Here is an 18,225-nt window from a genome sequence, read left to right as displayed (position 1 = left end):
CCCTGCTAGTAGCGATTTTGGATAAGGGCTCCGCCAATATGTGGTTTTCTCCCCTGAAAGCACTGATAGCTAAGTTGGAGCTACCTAAAAGAAAGCAGAGGTTCGAGTCCTCTTTGGTGCGTAATCATTTTACTTACTCAGAATAAATCAACGATTGGAGCTCCATATTATTGCTAATAATCAATTCTAGGTCAAGACGTGTAGAAGGCATAGTTGGCCCTAGACAGTGGCTTGGGGTCGCTTGTGCTCGCCACTATCTGGGCACTTCTCTTCCCCGGAAGGCCTCTCTCGGGCCATGTCATTGAAGGCCTCCCTCGGCCCGTTAATGACATGGCATGACTTGAGTTTCCCATGAAATCTGAGAGGGCGTTAACCCACGTGGAGGCATTCCACGCCAGAAGATCATGTGTAAACGTAGAACCTTTCACTTAGTAACGTGGGGCATTCCACACCAAATATGATCCTTCTAAAACTGTTCTAAACTCTTGTAAGGATCTGTTTCTGGGCCTCTGTTTCTCTCAAAATCTCCATGGAGCGCGAGAATCAGAGGCCCTTCTCCATCCAGATCAACGATCTGAGCTTCACTTACCCTGGCATCGACGGACAACCTCCTCCTGGATCTCAGCCTCTCATTCGTAATTTCTCTCTTACTCTCCGTTCAGGCGATCGTTGCCTTCTCATTGGCGCCAATGGAGCAGGTATGGGTCTTTTGTTTTGTTATCCCGAGTGTGCATTGTCGCAATATGTGTTCTTCCAAGCTGTTTGGAACGCGCACAAGTGATACCATTTTTAGTCTGTACATGTCCTGAATTGTCATGATTTGGTCGAGCTAGGCAAAACCACAATCCTGAGGATACTTGGCGGACAACACATGGTGGATCCAGACACGGTGCGTGTGCTTGGAAGATCCGCTTTCCACGACACAACTTTGACAACCTCTGGAGAGCTGGCTTATATTGGCGGAGAGGTAACTTGAATGTACGAGCGTTGTGCAGGTTTGTTCGATTCTTCGAAGAAAGTGTTAATTTCATTCGTACACGCTCTAGTGAGCTCTGTTGCGAGGTAACTTGCTTTCATTTTTGCAGTGGAGGAGGGATGTAGCCTTTGCTGGCTTTGATGTTCCTTTGCAGATGGACATATCCGCTGAGAAGATGATATTTGGAGTGCAAGGCATTGACGCTGACAGGAGAAGTCGGCTGATTAAGGTGTGCAGGTTTGTGACGTGCTTAACCTTGGTTGCACTAGATAGTGTGCGTGCTTGATTGTGCGCGTGTCTGTCTCTGTGTGAGAGAGAGCGCTTCATTAACGTTTGCAGAAAGGCTGCAAGGTCTGTGAGTCTACATTTGGAACCAATGTTACAGTAGAGTACATAAGGCTGTCAAGATAAAAGTAAAACAGAAGCTACGTGTGCTCATAATCAGTGTTGGAAAGTGTGGATAACGACCGTGGGGATGTCATAATAGCTAGTCCTGACTATGTGCTGTGGAGTTTCTTCTCACATTTCCCGGGAGATGGGTTCCGATGCTGAGTCCGCAGGCCTCCACATGGGGGCTGGGAGGTTGCTGCCACGAGAGTTCTGGTGGTTGGGATATTTGGAGATTCTTACCCCATGCCCTTGGAGTATACCATTCTGATTCTGCAGCCCCATAAAGAAGTCATCAGCGTGGTAGGATCTTGCACCCACCCGGTTCGGTTCCTCCATTTTGCCTTTGTAGGGATGGAGAAGTGGACACTAGAGCACTTTGACATGATGATGGTGCACCAGGTATACTAGATGATAGATGAGTGGATGGGACTTCAGGGCATGGACCTCTAGCTCGCCCACGTGGTTCTGCTTATTTCCAGCTTGGCTTTTCTCTAGCAAAGCCAGGTCCAAGGGGGGTGAGTAAGAGAGGCGGTGGGCACTGGTACTCCGGGGGTCTATTGTGCTTGCTAATGCTGTGGGTGGTGGAGGATTCTGCGGTGAGTGAGAAGTCTCTCCTCCGGAGGGGCTTGAAGGAAGTCCTGAGGTGGATGCTTCCTCTTTGGATCACGTGATACCTGTGAGCCTGCAATCTGATCTCATTGTGACTGCGCGACCGCTTGTGCACGCCTTGGCCCACTTGCTCCTCTTCTTTTTCCCCACCTTGGTCCACGTCCCCTCTAAAGGCTCTACCTAGGAGGTTTGCGACGCTGACAGGAGAAGTCGGCTGATTAAGGTGTGCAGGTTTGTGACGTGCTTAACCTTGATTGCCTTAGATAGTGTGCGTGCTTGATTGTGCGCGTGTCTGTGTCTCTGTGTGAGAGAGAGCGCTTCATTCCCGTTTGCAGAAAGGCTGCAAGGTCTGTGAGTCTACATTTGGAACCAATGTTACAGTAGAGTACATAAGGCTGTCAAGATAAATGAAAAACAGAAGCTACGTGTGCCCATAATCAGTGTTGGAAAGTGTGGATGACGACCGTGGGAGCTAGTCCTGACTATGTGCTGTGGAGTTTCTTCTCACATTTCCGGGGAGATGGGTTCCGATGCTGAGTCCGCAGGCCTCCGCATGGGGGCTGGGAGGTTGCTGCCACGAGAGTTCTGGTGGTTGGGATATTTGGAGATTCCAGATTCTTACCCCATGCCCTTGGAGTATACCATTCTGATTCTGCAGCCCCATAAAGAAGTCATCAGCGTGGTAGGATCTTGCACCCACCCGGTTCGGTTCCTCCATTTTGCCTCTGCAGGGATGGAGAAGTGGACACTAGAGCACTTTGACACAATGATGGTGCACCAGGTACACTAGATGATAGATGAGTGGATGGGACTTCAGGGCATGGACCTCTAGCTCGCCCACGTGGTTCTGCTTATTTCCAGCTTGGCTTTTCTCTAGCAAAGCCAGGCCTGGTTGTAGCAGTGGTCCGCTTGCCATTGGAGACAATTCTCTCAAAAACTATTGGACACTTCAGTAGTGCGCCAACGTCTAGGCACGCAAGGTAGGGATCAAGCCAATGGTGACTCTGGTCCGTTGGCGCACGTTGTTCATTGCCACCCCTTTTGCTACTATGACATCCCCCACCGCCATCAACACCCAACGGTGGGTGTACACCATAGTACTGAGTTTCTATCAGCACTCTAGAGGTGAAGGGCAGATTCAGCCGACACCAAGGCTAGCACTAAAGAAGGTTAATGAAAAACTAGTCCACATTCTCTTCATTCAAGCTACAACTGCTTGTCAAGGCTTACCAATTTCATTTTACTCTCTCTCAAACGAGCATCCAGCAAAAAGTGATTAGACAATCTAGCTAAAAGGGCATCATCACTTAGATTGGAGAAATTTAGGGCATATCAGCAAGTCACAACATGGATAAAAACTTCGCAAGGTGAACTTTCCATGTCCCCTAATTCAGCAGGAACGAACGTACATCTACATGATGAGGGTGGGGAGATACGGAAGGGAGCTGCGGAGAGGAGGTAGAAGAGACCAAGGGGGGTGAGTAAGAGAGGTGGTGGGCACTGGTGTTCCAGGGGTCTATGGTGCTTGCTAATGCTGTGGGTGGTGGAGGATTCTGCAGTGAGTGAGAAGTCTCTCCTCCGGAGGGGCTTGAAGGATGTCCGGAGCAGGATGCTTCCTCTTTGGATCACACGATACTTGTGAGCCTGCAATCTGATCTCATTGTGAATGTGCGACCGCTTGTGCACGCCTCTTACGGTTGGTGCGCTGTCGTTGATTCTTTTTGGCCCACTTGCTCCTCTTTTTTTTCCCCACCTTGGTCCACATTTCCTCTAAAGGCTCTACCTAGGAGGTTTGCGACGCAGGCTGCTGTCTTTGAAACTCCTGCTGCGTTTGCCTAGGTGGTCTCCAAGTCCCCTCCCCTCTCGTGTCACTATACTGTCCTTGTGTCTTTTGAGGGGAGAGATGAGTTCTGTACTGGCCTCGTGTACAATCTCTAGCTAGGTGTCCCTCTTGCCTGCTCCTCAAACACTGACATGGTAAGCTTGAAACCTCCAAGCGCTGACAAAAGTGTTAAGCAACTAGCAATATCCAATTTCTGGGGCAAACATACCAGTCTGCAGGCCAGCCAAAAGGTCAGCCAGCAGGGGTCTGGCCGACCAGAACTGGCCGACCAGCAGCCAGCAGGGGTCTGGCCGATCATACCAGTCTGCAGGCCAGCCAAAAGGTCAGCCAGCAGGGGTCTGGCCGACCAGAACTGGCCGACCAGCAGCCAGCAGGGGTCTGGCCGATCAGAACTGGCCGAACAGCTGGCCGACCAGCTGGCAGGCCCACCGACCAGCTGGCAGGCCCACCGACCAGCTAGGTCAGGCCTATAAAGGCAGTAGCCCCCACACTCTCAGTGACAGGACAGGACCTGCAACTGCTCCTCATCTCCTCCATCCTTTGCTGCAGCCCCGCCTGCTCCAGTTCTGCTTTCTGCCATCGTCTCCTACCTCAGGACAGGACCTGCAGCTGCTCTACATCTCCTCCATCCTTTGCTGCAGTCCCTTCTGCTCCAGATCTGCCCCCCCTTGCTCCAGATCTGTCCCTTCTGCTCCTTTGCTCCAGATCTGTCCCCTCCTGCTCTAGATCCGCCCCTTCTGCTCCTCTGCTCCAGATCTGCTCCTTCTGCCCCAGATCTGCTCCTTTTCTTCATCATGTTGCTATTCCAGATAGCCTGAAGGTTCCTTCCTCAGAGCATGCTGGTTTTTAGCCATTTCCTAGGGCAGCTCCAGCCCTTTATCATCTTCGTCATTATCAAGCTACACGGAGGACTGCGTTTCGCTCCCTCTGCTGCTATCATTTTCTACTGTTTTTCTATAAAAAGTACCCCCTTCCAAGGTCTCCAAGAGAATCACATATGGAAGGATATCCGGGCTCTCTACCAACAGTGTGAGTCGAGGAACCCAATCATCTGTCACTATTGCCGCCTTCGATTGTACAGGTACTCCAAAACTGTGTCAAAAGTTCATTCATAGCGTCAGTGGGAAGTTGGAAACATGGTGAGCCGAGTCCACGTCCTCCATCGTGAATCCATTGTAACAAGGGATAAGGAAAGCCAATGAGGGCCTAGGAGGATAGAGCCTAGCCAGAGGAGGAAAACATCATGTCCATAGATAGTGACCTCTTGGTTGTGGTCACCGTCTAGTGCCAAGCTGGCCTAGATCCAGTCCCTAATTTGTCTCTCGAGGGAGTGAGGCCTACTATCCTGCCAATGACCGCTCCGTTTTGTAAGCGCTCCACGGCTTGCTCTACTTGTTGCTTATCTGTTGGTGACAGAAAAACATTGACAGCTGGGGGAGTCGAGGGTGCTGCCATAGAGCCTCTCTAGCCAGACCAAAGGTCGCCAGCAAGGTCCTAGTCATTAGCAATAAGTAAAAAACTGCACCATCTGCAAAAGGTGGGAAAGGAAGGAGAAGAAGAAAAACACAAATAAGCGCTCAAGAGAGGAAGGCCACCAAGAAACTGGCCCAGCCACAACGCTTAAAGGCTGTAGTTCTTTTGACCTTTAACATATGGTGCCTAAACAAAAACCTTGAAGTTGTTCCTCAGGCAAGCTCTCGAACTTAGTACAAGTGAGCTGCCACGAGGAAGAGCTAGCTACAAAGAAAGCCAAAACTTGAAGCTTACCACGAGCCCGGGAGCAGCTTCAAATCTTCTTCTTGAGGGGGCTGGTCAAGATATTGGAGGAAGGAAAATGAGCGTACAATGCCACTCCCTCGACCAAAAACTGTCTACACGAGCGGGAGGACATGAAGGTGCGGTTTGAGGTTGAAGAGCACCAAAGGGAGGACTGGATGACCCACAGCGGGTTGTGGGTGTGCTGCTTGCTTAAGAGCTGCTTCACATCGAGTTGAGAGGCGAGGGCAATGCACGGTGAACACAAGGGACCAGGCTGGTGAAGCAACGCAATGCAACAACCTAGCTGCTGAATACAGTAGCCGAGCTGCTTTGGATGCCGGTTGGTACCCTTGATGCTGGTCCTCTTGCGTGCGAATGACATCTAGCTAGTGGCAGGGGTCGTGAGCGGGGAAATGCCCCTAATGCGGACGGTATGGTGCCACGGCCCGTACGATGGGCTATGGCAAGATGGAAGAGCAGGGAGGGGTTGCGAGATCAGTGCGCCCCTACACTGGTGTTCGTGACGATGGCAGTAAGCTGGAACGGCGAGGGAGAAGGGTTGGGGAGGGGTGGGTTGGAAGTGCAGGCTTGCAGGTAGAGGCTCGTGTGCCCTTTCTCTGTTTGTGCCACCATATCCCATCCTTGCTAACTTGGCGTCCATCAATTCTTGCCATTCTGGATATGACAGAGCCTTCTACAAGGTTGGGAATCTTGTGAAGCTCTTGGGATTTCCAGTTTGCATTTGTGATTGTGGTTTGGTCTTGTTACCCGACTGTTGCGGTGCTTTTAAGATGCTATCAGCTGGGCCCAACTTGGTGACCATGAAGGTATGCTTCTCTGCCATTGTAATGAAGGCCAAAAGTGGGTCAAGTTAGTGGGGGTCAGGATAATTAGTATTTGGGGTGTTGCAAGATAGAGGGGTCTCATGTACAGGGACAATTTGATGTGACATCTAATCCTATCTACTCCCACCTCCTTCCTCCTACGTGCTGCCTACTCTCTCTCCGAATCTCTCTCTATCTCTCTCTTCCTCTCTCTTCTTCTCCCTCTACCCTTTTCCCTCCTCTCTCTCTCTCCTCCTTCTCCCCTCTCCTCTTCCCCCTCTCCTGCCATCTCTGGCCTTCACCAATTCAGCCCTATCTCCTTCATTGCGTTGGTATCCAGCATTTTATGGTCTCCATTAAGGATGAAACTGTAGAAGACCACACAGATGATAGCAAGGGATGCCAAAGTAAACTTATCCACAGTGACAAGGAGCAGCTTGTGCAGCATGAAAAAGATATGCAAGACAGTTTTAGTCCTGAAGCTATGTCACAACACATTCAGGAGCATGACAGTGGGGAATACGGCCACAACTTCAACATAACTAATGCCCTTCACTGCTGCTCACTAGGTGAGTATAGTTGGGAGTTTTGCTTTCTACACTTAGCAGCCATTAGGAGAACATTGGCATCTCATAGGACTGCTGTAAATGCGAGGGCAGATCTTTGCAAGGGTGTCCTCGTGCTTGGTACAACATGTAAACTACTCGGTGCTTTCTATCAATTCAAACAACGGATTTTGCAGAGGCATTTGAATGAGATGATTGCGAGTTGCCAAACACATATACTTGAACTTAAGAGTTTGCAATTAAGCTGGAATTAAGACTTATACAGCTTAAACACAAAGTGACATCATTGGAGAATGCAATATGATTGAGGGGCCAAGACGGCCCCCCCCCCTTATCCAGGCTCACTTTATTCTTGAAAATGGAGATACAAGACCAAGGTGCAATGCACCTTCCAAACTGATGAACACAGTGAAAACCTAGGACCTAGATACAAGACTCAAGAGCATATGTACAAGGTAGACAACAAAAAGGAGGACTCCAAGCCCAGGTTTCAGCTCTTGGCTTGCCCAATCCACAAGGAAGAAGCCTGCAACAATCACCACTTACATCCAACATTAGAGACAAGCACTAGTTTCTAGAAAGATAGTAGAAACAACATGAAATAGTGCTGTAAATGAGGTAAACTTGACAATACAGGCTCCCTTCGTGACTTGACCCTTTTGTAGATGAAGTCCTTGATGCCTCTGAAGCTACCTTGGGTGAGGAGAGTGTGGAAATGGGGCTGGAATGAGAACAGATTAGAAAAACAGCCTGTAGGCTAGAGAGAGAAAGCTTTTATGGAGTGATAGCTGTAGAGAGAGAGTGCCAATGCTGATCCCAAGGGAGGAGATGTAAGAGAGGAGCTGCTGCTGTTCCAGAGGTGCACAGAAAGGCAGATTTCTGCAAGGGAAATGGGCTGGAACAGTAGATCTGCAGTAGAGAGAGAAAGACTGCAGCAGGAGAGAGAAAGGGGTTGTGGCTGCTCCAGGCTAGGTGAAGGAGAGAGGTTGCTGCTGCTGTTCCAGAAGAGCTGAGAGGGGGCAGATTTCTGGAGAGGAGGGGCTGGAACTGTAGAGAGAGAATGTGCTGTTGTAGAGAGAGAAAGTGCTGCTGAGGTGAGAGAATGGCCTGGGGAGAAGCTGGCTGCACCCAAGGAGCTGGAGAGGTTCTGCTGCATCATCCAAAAGGAGGGCGAAATTTTCATGTGTGGAATGAAGGGGAGAGGCCTTCTTTTATAGGCTCAGCCCCCCCCCTAGGCCTAGAGTGGAAGGTGGACACTTGTCCCAGATTTTTGGTGGGCTGCAGTCCCAAAGAGGACAGCCCACAACCTGCCCCAAATCTACCAGATTTGGGGCCAAACACTTGGCCTGCATGCCCTGCCACTTGCCATGCGTGCTGCCACATGTGTGGGACAGGTGGACTGACCTGCCAGCTCAGATTCCATGTGGCAGTCTGCCACGTGTCAGCTGCCACGTCACTCCCAAAAACCCTAAAATTTCAAAGTTGTCAGAATTTAATTCTGATCGCACCCACGGGTTCTTAACAGCTTAGACTATCTATTGATGTACTCTAAGGTCATAATTGAGCCATCCTGAGCTCATTTGTTTGTCGTCTTATCTTGTATCTCCATTACTCTTGGCATGCTGCGAGGCCCACACCCAAAGCTCAGGGAACATTCTCTTGAATGGTTCCTAGGTCGGTATGCAATCTGTGCATTTGATTGGTCCCATGTTTGGGTACTCAGGTGGGGTGTGGTTTCTAGATGTCCCTCTCAAAGAGAGGCCATCACTCTTGTGGGTCACTAATGCCCATAACCCCAAGCAAGGGGGTCCACCCTCAAATGCTAGACCTAGTCCCCATTGTCCGTAACTGAACATAAGGAAAACATTTCATTTCTTAATAAGCATACTATTGAAAAACAAAAAGAAATAGTACCAAGCAAGTGGATACATGTTGAAGCAGGATGACACAACATGTGATAAATGCTGCCATGTATTGGCACTCGCAAAAGCAAATCCTTGTGCACATGATGAGGCTGAACAGACCCATGAGGGTGATGTCAGGACTATTACTTATAGTTCATCAAAGTTGCGTACCAGTAATTTGCAGATACCACTAGCCTATGAGTTCATCAAAGTTGCCTACCAGTAACTTGCAGATACCACTAGCCTATGAGCTAGAAAGTCAAAAATATGTAAAATGGTTCTTTGTCCAGCAAGTTACAGACATAAGCCAGCAAGACCAGCCCCGAGATACAGCTGTTATGATTGCCCTAATGCAGTGTGATGTTGATGTTTTTGGGGCACAAATTTCGGTGTATTTGTTATCAGGGCATTATGCTTCTTTATGCTGCATGCATTTTATTACAGATTACCAGCAAGGAAGGTCCATGGGTGTTGATATCGTTGGGAGATCACCCATATGTTTGCCAGTTCCTTCATAGCCACATGCAAAATGTAATCATAGAAGGGAATCATGATGTTGAAATGAATGGCTGCTCAATAGACATGCTTTCAAGGTGGACGGAAATGAAGCCGTTGGACTTCCAGATATGAGCATTGTGGCAAAGACGACTTGCTCAATGATGCTCAGACGCAGTGGATATGGCATGCATATGCAAGACTACGGGTCAGCACATGGCTGATAGCCTTTGTTCTCCGTGCATGCTTGTGTTGCCTTCTTACTACCACAACAACATGGATAGCTAACCCTTTTGAGCCCGAAGCAAATGGAGGTCAAATGGGATATACCATTTTGTTGTTTCATCCTATGCCCCCTCCTTGGTCTACCGAAATAGGTTCAAACAATGAGTTTGATTATCATGTTGTCAAGGGGCTGGACTTTGGTGTCTCCAGTGACAAGGAAAGTTTAGGGGACCATGCCTACATGACTCCTAGCAGGCCTAATTTGTCTCTCTCAGATTATTTGGCTGTTCGCAAACTAGATGTACTTGGAAGCTGTCTGGAAGACATGTACGCTACTAGCATCCAAAAATTGGAGCCATGTGTTGTCAGAATTCTAGATCCATGGCATGTTGGGGTATTGAATAAGCTTATGGAGTTGTTTGAGTCCAAATACAGCAGCTATAATGAAGATGATTTTCAGTTCTTGACATTTGGCAAGGACAGCATAACCAGAGATGCAATGCAAAGACATCTCATTGAAGCGCTCATGGAAGCTACCATTGATGGTATATGGCAAAACAATCAATGCTTTACATGTGGAGAAAAGTGGACAGCAAAGCACAATGTGGTGTGCAAAACAAAAAACACGGGGACAGCCGAAACTTATGTGATTATGGAGTTTCATGATGATGATCGTGGGAGGAGGGATTACCACCCACAGGACCTTGGAGGTGCCAAAACACCCAAGGCACTACATTTCCTTTTGACCCTGGTGGTATGCATGACGGCGTATGTCCTCTTTACAGCAGGGGGCCCATCGCTTGCAATTTTGAGGACCAAAAAAACAAAAAAGGGAGGGATGGTTGTATGGAAGGCCAAAAGTGGGTCAAGTTAGTGGGGGTTAGGATAATTAGTATTTGGGGTGTTGCAAGATAGAGGGGTCTACAGGGCTAAGGAGGTACTATATAAGTACCTTCCTCTCATGTACAAGGACAATTTGATGTGACATCTAATCCTATCTACTCCCACCTCCTTCCTCCTACGTGCTGCCTACTCTCTCTCCCAATCTCTCTCTATCTCTCTCTTCCTCTCCCTCTACCCCTTTCTCTCCTATCTCTCTCTCTCCTCCTCCTCCTCCTTCCCTCTCCTCTTCCCCCTCTCGTGCCATCTCATTGCTAGAAATGAGAGAGTGAGAGAGCAGGAAGCAAGAGAGCTGAACGTAGTGCTTGCAATAGAAGAAGTTGTTGGGGTTTGTCAATGTCCTGCCTCTCCATAGGCACACTTGTGATCCTATGTGTGTGCTAGAGGGGCAGTTAGGTGTGTTAGGTGGAGCTAGATGCTTATAGAGGATAGGGGAGAGATTCTAGGAGCTTGGTGGCCTTTGGTATGAGGTCATCTATGATGTCAGTATGGATGTAGAGGTAGCCTACATATGGCCCTCATTTCTCTTCATTCTATGAGTCAGTTCTTCATTTGTGTCCATCTTGTCTCCATTCTGCTCAACTTGCTCGTTTCCAACATGGTATCAGAGCAGTACCAGCCTCCTTGAGCCTGATCCCGCCACCTCATCATCTCTTGTGTTGCAGCTTGTGCTTGTTGTCATCCTTGGGATAACAAGACGATGATGCTGCGTCCTCAACCTCTGGTGTCTCACCCCACCCTTCCTTGCTTCTTTGTTGATCCAATATCATCACTGCTGTTCCCCACTTACTTCTCAAATCCCATGCCATTATCTATGTCTTTGCTACATATTGCTGTTATTTTTGCGCTGACTCCTTCCATTGCTTGGCTCTCTCCTCCAACTCCTCGTTCCTTATCTTGGCTTTTTGCAATTCATCGTCCTTAGTCTTTATCCTTATGTTCACCCCTCTTTCTATGATCGCCAGCATCGCTTTGATGTGGGTATGTCTGTTCTGCTCGAGATGCTGCCTAGTTGTCTCACTTTGGATTTTGATCGGCTGTTCCATCTCATCCTTCTGCTTTGACAGATTGGATTGCAATGCTTGGATCAACTCCGGAAATATCACAGCCGATTCAGTATTGCTCCTTCCACTCGTTGAAGTCATTGGTTGATTTGTTCTACCATTGTCGAAAGGAAAAAAAAGGCCTGCTGCATCGTAACCACACCTTGTGATTCTTTGGCCCTCTTCAGCGACCTTGGGAGCTCGTGATCCGTTCCGCCCTCGACAGCGGGTCGCTGGAAGAAGTCCATTCCTTATCAATATTTGTAGCCCCGGCCTGGGTCCCCGTGAGTTGAAGCCGCGCTAAACTACAAGCATATGCTTCGGTGGTTCAAGCTGTTTTTTCATTAGTGATTTCGGCCTAAAGGTTGGCGTGAATGAGCTGGTAGCAAATCAAGTAGTTGATTTCCGGCCCGGGTACTTCAGGTGGCCCGCATTGCTATTGGTTATGCCGGGAAAACCCAACCTTGCAGGAACCTAGAGCTTTTCCCTCGGCAGAAGCCAGAAGTAGAAGCGCTCACCTTAAGCCAGAAGCAGAAATCGGATTATTGTTATCTGTGCTAGTCACAATTTTCCGGATTACAATCAGAGTCTTCTAAGAAGAATAGGGGGTAAGAAAAAGGAGAGCGATCGATTTGTATTTTCCTGGATTTTCAGCAGAAGCGACTCACTGTCTCGTCTCATTCTTGGAGGCGGGGATGCTCTCAAATAGCTAACAGTGCTTTCGACTAAAGTTCCATTTCCTGGCACGACAGAGCGATAAAAAAAATTTTTGTGGTCAAAGTTTGACAGAGATCTACCCTCTCATGGCACCTTCATTTGACTCCAAGTACAAGAAAAAGATGAAGGTCAGATACCTAAGATATGCTTCTCTACACAACTATGGAGATGACAAGATAATTGTTCTCTCGAAGGATATGATTTTCAGATCCACTTGTTTTACTTCTTTTATCATGGTGCCATCTTATAAGGCACTAGACGCTGCCCATGTGGTAAGACCTTGCCTTGACATGGATACTTTGCTTTGCTATAAGAAGAGGCTTCTTGTCAAGCCCACATCATTCAGGAGATGATGAGTATGTTTTTTTGAGCTCCACTTGTATCTCCCCTAGTTGTCAAGGTACTTTGCTTGGATAGTCCTCCAAAATGATTGTAATAAACTATGTGTTCTTTGTCCTTACCTCTGGTCACCTATGATGTAGACCATGTGAGTATGTGTTGTGCCTCACGGTAGCTCTTGCAGACATTTTGTTTGTACATGCAAGGGAGATAACCATTGGGGGGGGTTGTGTTCCCCACTCTATATACCTTACACCCATGGGAACCCTTGCTAGCTTGAGATCCTAGCCATTGATAGATCCATGACTACCATGAGATGGCATGTGACACCTTGTGCTAGCTGTATCCTTGACATAGCTTGAGGCAGTCCCTTGAGGGGGGGTTTGTTGGGGTTTGTCAATGTCCTGCCTCTCCATAGGCACACTTGTGATCCTGTGTGTGCTAGAGGGGCAGTTAGGTGTGTTAGGTGGAGCTAGATGCTTCTAGAGGATAGGGGAGAGATTCTAGGAGCTTGGTGGTCTTTGGTATGAGGTCATCTATGATGTCAGTATGGATGTAGAGGTAGCCTACATATGGCCCTCATTTCTCTTCATTCTATGAGACAGTTCTTCATTTGTGTCCATCTTCTCGTCTCCATTCTGCTTAGCTTGCTCGCTTCCAACAGAAGTGACTAATACAAGGAGTGGGATGGGTTTTGTCTAAGTGACAAAACCTTATCCTTCACTAACCGTAGTTAGTGAACTAACTGTGGTTAGAGGAAAAAACCTCTAAATGAGGGAAAAGTGCCCCTAACCCTACTTATTACATTACATTGGTCACTGCTGAATTATAATAATAATTCTAACACCCCCCTGCAGTGTCAATGTCATGTACAAGGAAATGATCAATCACCAAAAGGAGATAAGTTCAGGGCACTTCGAAATGCCTCAAACTTTTCACGTGGAAGTGCTTTGGTGAAGATTTCTGCAACATTGTCATGTGTTGACACATAGATCATACTGATCTCTCCTGCATGCAACTTCTCTCTGACATAGTGATAGTGAACCTTAATGTGCTTCGTGCGAGCGTGAAACACAGGATTCTTTGCCATTGCTATAGCACTCTGACTATCAGTGAGAATCAGAGAAGGACCCTCCAATGAAAGATGAAGATCAGCAAATAAACGACGCAGCCAAACACATTCAACTGTCGATGAAAGCTGCCCTGTACTCAGCTTCACATGAGGAGGTAGCCACTGTAGACTGTTTCTTGCTCAACCAAGAAATGCAAGCATGTCCTAGAAAGAAATAATTCCCACTGGTGGACTATCTAGTATCATAGTCTCCAGCCCAATCTGAGTCATTGTAAGCATGCATCTGCAAGTCACCCCCCCTGGGAAACATCGAGCCAAAAGACTTTGTACCTTGCAAGTAATGGAAGATGCGCTTTATAGCCTGCCAATGCATAATCTTTGGGCTGTGCATATACCTGCTCACCTGAGAATTGAAAACTGAATATCAGGTCGTGTATTGCAGAGATAAATGAGGCATCCAACAGCCTAACTATAGAGTGTGACATCAATTGATTCACCCCCATCATGCATTGTAAGCTTTAGCCTCGGCTCCATGGGAGTGGACATAGGCTTGCAATCATGCATGTTGAATCTGTCTAAGATCTTTTGAACATACTTGGACTGAGACATAACAATGCCACGTTTCTCTTGAATAAATTGGATTCTCAAAAAGAAATGTAATAAGCCCAAGTCTGACATATCAAATGTAGCTTTCAATTGGGCCTTGAAATCTGCAATTACTTCCTCATTTGATCCGGTGAGCAACTATAACTGACCTGATGATTGTCATCCTGGATGTAGGAGCAAAAGTCTCCTCATAATCTATGCCCTTTTTCTGAGCATATCCTTTTGCAACCAGCCTTGCCTTGTACCGATCAATGGACCCATTTGGTTTTCTTTTGACTTTGAAAACCCACCATGTACCTATGGCATTCTTACAGAAAAAGGCATTATGCATCAGCGTACAGTGAGGCTTACACCTCAACAGAATGGCAAAGCTGAGCGAAAGAATCGCACCACCATGGAAATGGATAGATGCATGCTCACAAGTAAGAAGTTGCCTCACAGGTTTTGGCTATAAGGCCTCGTGTGCCAACTATATTTTAAATCGGGCTCCTACAAAGGCTTTGAAGACAATCACTCCCTATGAAGCATGGCATGGGAGAAAGCCCTCAGTGGACCACTTCAGAGTTTTTGGTTGTGTTGCATATGCCCACTTGCCTGTGGAGTTCAGACACAAGTTGTCAGATAAGGCACTAAAATGCATTTTTGTGGAATATAGTTCACAAAGCAAAGGCTATTGTCTCTACAATCCTGCTACACGCAAGATTTTTGTCAGTAGAGATGTCATATTCTCTGAAAATTCTGCACATACAAATGCTGAATTTCAAATTCCGGCCTCTTCAGATGATGTGTTTGAGGGGATGCTTCCTGTAGCATTTGGTTCGCCCGCTGAAAATCAGAATTTACAGCAACCTCCGCCAGATCCTCAAGTACAGATTCAGCCCCCCGGAGAATTGGTACAACCTCAGGGTGTGGATGAAGTTGTCAGGCAAGAATTTCAAGAGATACACGCAACCAAAACAGTCCCGCATTGGTTGCTTCAGACTCTCAGGGAGAGTAGGCTTGAAGCTCCATTGCCTGGCAAAACTCGTAGTGCAGTAAGGCACATTGAGGGAGCTCATTCAGTTGAATCAGCTTATGTAGGTACTCTTCTTGATGAGGAGAAGCCTGAGACATTTAAAGAAGCAAAAGATAATGTGCATTGGATGAATGCCATGCACGATGAGTTGCAGTCCATTCATAAAAATCAGACTTGGGATGTTGTGGATTTGCCACCAAAATCTCTTTTAGAAATGTCTCAAATTCATGAGACATGTACTCCCCCCCTCGATCTGTGCGAAGTGTCTGCACCTTGAGTCCTGTCTCATTTTCAACCATAACCACAAAGTGTTTGAAATGCATAAACACTTCTGATTTTGCCTTGAGACCATAGACCCAAGTGTAGTTGGTAAAGTCATCTATGAATGTAACAAAATAGAGATAACCCCCAAAAGCAGGTGTCCTCATGGGACCGCAGACATCACTGTGAATAAGCTGCAATTTTCTTGTAGCTTTCACTGCACCATCCTTCTTGAAGGGAAGCCTATGCATTTTGCCAAGAATGCAATCTTCACATGCATGAGGAGGAGGCGACTCCAAAGGAGGTAATGCATCAACCATATCATGTCTCTGAAGTGTCATTAAGCTGCCATAGCTCATGTGCCCATACTTGGCATGCCACAACTCCGCATTGTGCATTGCAGCAGTGGGAGTGCTAACTGATAATGCAAGATGGGATCTTTTTTCATATAAATCAAGCTGAAAAAGACTCCGATACAAAGTGCCAGACAATCTCAAAGCATATTCATTTTCTTTGTCTCTGACTGTACACTTGTCATCATAAAAAACAACCTGAAATCCTCCTCTATTGAGTGAGGACACTGAAAGCAAATTCTTCTTTATACCTGGCATATAGAGTACATCTGAAATTCTGAAATCTGTGCCATCAGTGGATGTGATAATAATATCTCCCACTCCACATACTGAATGAGAAGAATTATTTGCACAAGTGACCTTCTTCTTGGTGGGTGAAGAATGCAAAGTTACAAACAGATTTTTCTTGGAAGTGATGTGCTTTGAAGCACCACTATCAAAATACCAAGTATTTAGTGTCTCATCAACACTGAAAGAGCATTCATCCTTTGAAGGATCGTAAGTGCAAGTCAAAAAAGCATATGGGTCATCATCATTAGTTGCTGTAATATCTGAACTACCCACTGAAAAAACTGAAAAAAGGCATAGTGCTCTTCAACCAAGTTGGCTGAACATCTCCTCCATCATGGCAATGTGGACCTGATGCATCTGATACAGCCATACCGGAATCCCTTTTCTTTTCTTTGGCTATGCGCTTCTTGCACTCTCCAATATAATGACTTGGCTTTTTGCAGTAATGAGAGATGCCCTTCTTTTTCTGCTTGTTTGTATCACGCTGTGCCTTATAAGAAGGCTGTCCAGAATCAGCCTTATGCTGATATGTGGGCTGATGGGCATGTGGCTTATGCTGCCCTTTACCCTTGGGCTTGAACTTAGAGAGCGTAGCATGCTCGCCAGCCTGGGTTGCCATATTTTTGTGTGTTTGTTCCTCCTGCAACAGAAGTCCTACCAACTCGTGAAAGGAGAGAGGATTGCTGCCCCCCCTCAATGACAAATTCAGCGAGGTGTGGAAACCAAGATAGGACTCAGGAAGAGAGTTCAGAGTGGTGGAGATCATTTGTGAATCCGGAATTACTTCATCAATGTTCAGCAATTGTTCCCTGAGATCCTGAAGCTTTGTGAGGTGAGAATTCATGGAATCTTCTTCCTCCATATGTGTATGGGAAAGTTCTCGTTGCAGAAAGGAAACTCTGGCATCGTTTCTTGCTGCAAACATACTCTCCAGTATTACCCACGCTGCCATAGATGTCTTGCATGACCGAATATGAGGTATAATGAACCTCTTGACAGAAAGAGAAATTACTGAAAGAGCTTGTGCATCTCTAGAGTCCCATCTTTTCTACTCTGCTGTGGGAGCTCCTAGAGCGGCTGCTCCAATTACTTGTGCTCTAGCTGTAGGAGTGACAGGTATAGGCATTGTATTTGGTCTTTCTTCATCTCTAATCCCAAAGATTTCTGCCAACTAAGATATTTCGAACCATGAAACTCTACAATGAGTAGTTGGATGGCTCCAACTTATCCTCTTGTGTGAGAACCCCGAACACCTCATTTGAGTTGTTATGTGCCATTTTTGCCAGATAAACTCAGAAATACAGCAAACTGAACAAGTAAAATCCCTTCCTGGGATGTAAGATGCACAAGTAAATTCTGCAAAGAAGAATATGCCCACAGTGACAAATATTGTCACAGCCTGTCAAAGGCTCAAAATGCACCACAATGCTCTGCTCAATGCCCAAAAATCTGCAAATAGAATCTGCAAAAGGTGAAAAAGTCTGCAATTTGACTCGTACTGAGTCCAAAACTTGTCTACAAACTTCCAAAATGCTCTTTTACCTGCAAAATTGCAACCCAAATGCCAAAGCCCCAATTTCTTGTGGGAAATTGCATACAAAAGAGGGCAAATGGTCTGAAAGCCCCAAATGTTGCACAAATTGCACTCTGCCTGCAAAAGCCCCAAATTTCTGCAAGAAATTGCACTTGAAAGGGGCAAATCAACTAAAAGCCCCAAATTTCTGCAATTCTCTGCAAAAAATGCAAAAGCTCCCAAAATGCAAACCAAACAATGATTCTCTGCGCAAATGCCTATCAGAAAACACCTTCCAAAGTCCACCTGCAACTTGTACGGAATTGTCAGTACGAAATCCGTACAATATACGGGCTGTGTATGGCGACTTGTACGAAGCTCTGTGTACGGACGAAGTGTACGGATGTACGGCTCTTGCTGTACGGGTGTACGGTTGCTGCTGCTGTTGTACGGAGGCAGATGCTGGTGGTGTTGTACGGACGTACGGTTGACTGACACAGCTCTGTACGGTTGGCTGACGTAGGA

The 18,225-nt window shown here is 46.9% G+C and overlaps 1 protein-coding gene across 2 annotated transcripts in view; it reads left to right on the top strand.

Moving 5' to 3' along the window:
• Positions 1 to 391: 391 nt before the first annotated feature.
• ABCI20 (non-intrinsic ABC protein 9) overlaps positions 392 to 18,225 on the top strand; it is a 42,229-nt gene continuing 24,395 nt past the window's right edge. Inside the window, exons 1-3 of one of the 2 annotated variants that reach the window (XM_087378434.1) lie at positions 392 to 698; positions 834 to 967; positions 1,086 to 1,205. In XM_087378434.1, the coding sequence (XP_087234560.1) occupies positions 530 to 698; positions 834 to 967; positions 1,086 to 1,205 (423 nt within the window). In that variant the 5' untranslated portion in view covers positions 392 to 529. The remainder of the gene's footprint in view (positions 699 to 833; positions 968 to 1,085; positions 1,206 to 18,225) is intronic. The other variant, XM_087378436.1, reaches the window with a different exon arrangement.

Source organism: Dipteris shenzhenensis, chromosome 8 (genome assembly GCF_047967505.1).
Source record: "Dipteris shenzhenensis isolate YYH24624 ecotype China chromosome 8, Dip_SZ_1.0, whole genome shotgun sequence".
Taxonomy (NCBI): domain Eukaryota; kingdom Viridiplantae; phylum Streptophyta; class Polypodiopsida; order Gleicheniales; family Dipteridaceae; genus Dipteris; species Dipteris shenzhenensis.
Note: the sequence above shows the minus strand (reverse complement) of the source record. Positions and strands in the feature narration are given on the sequence as shown.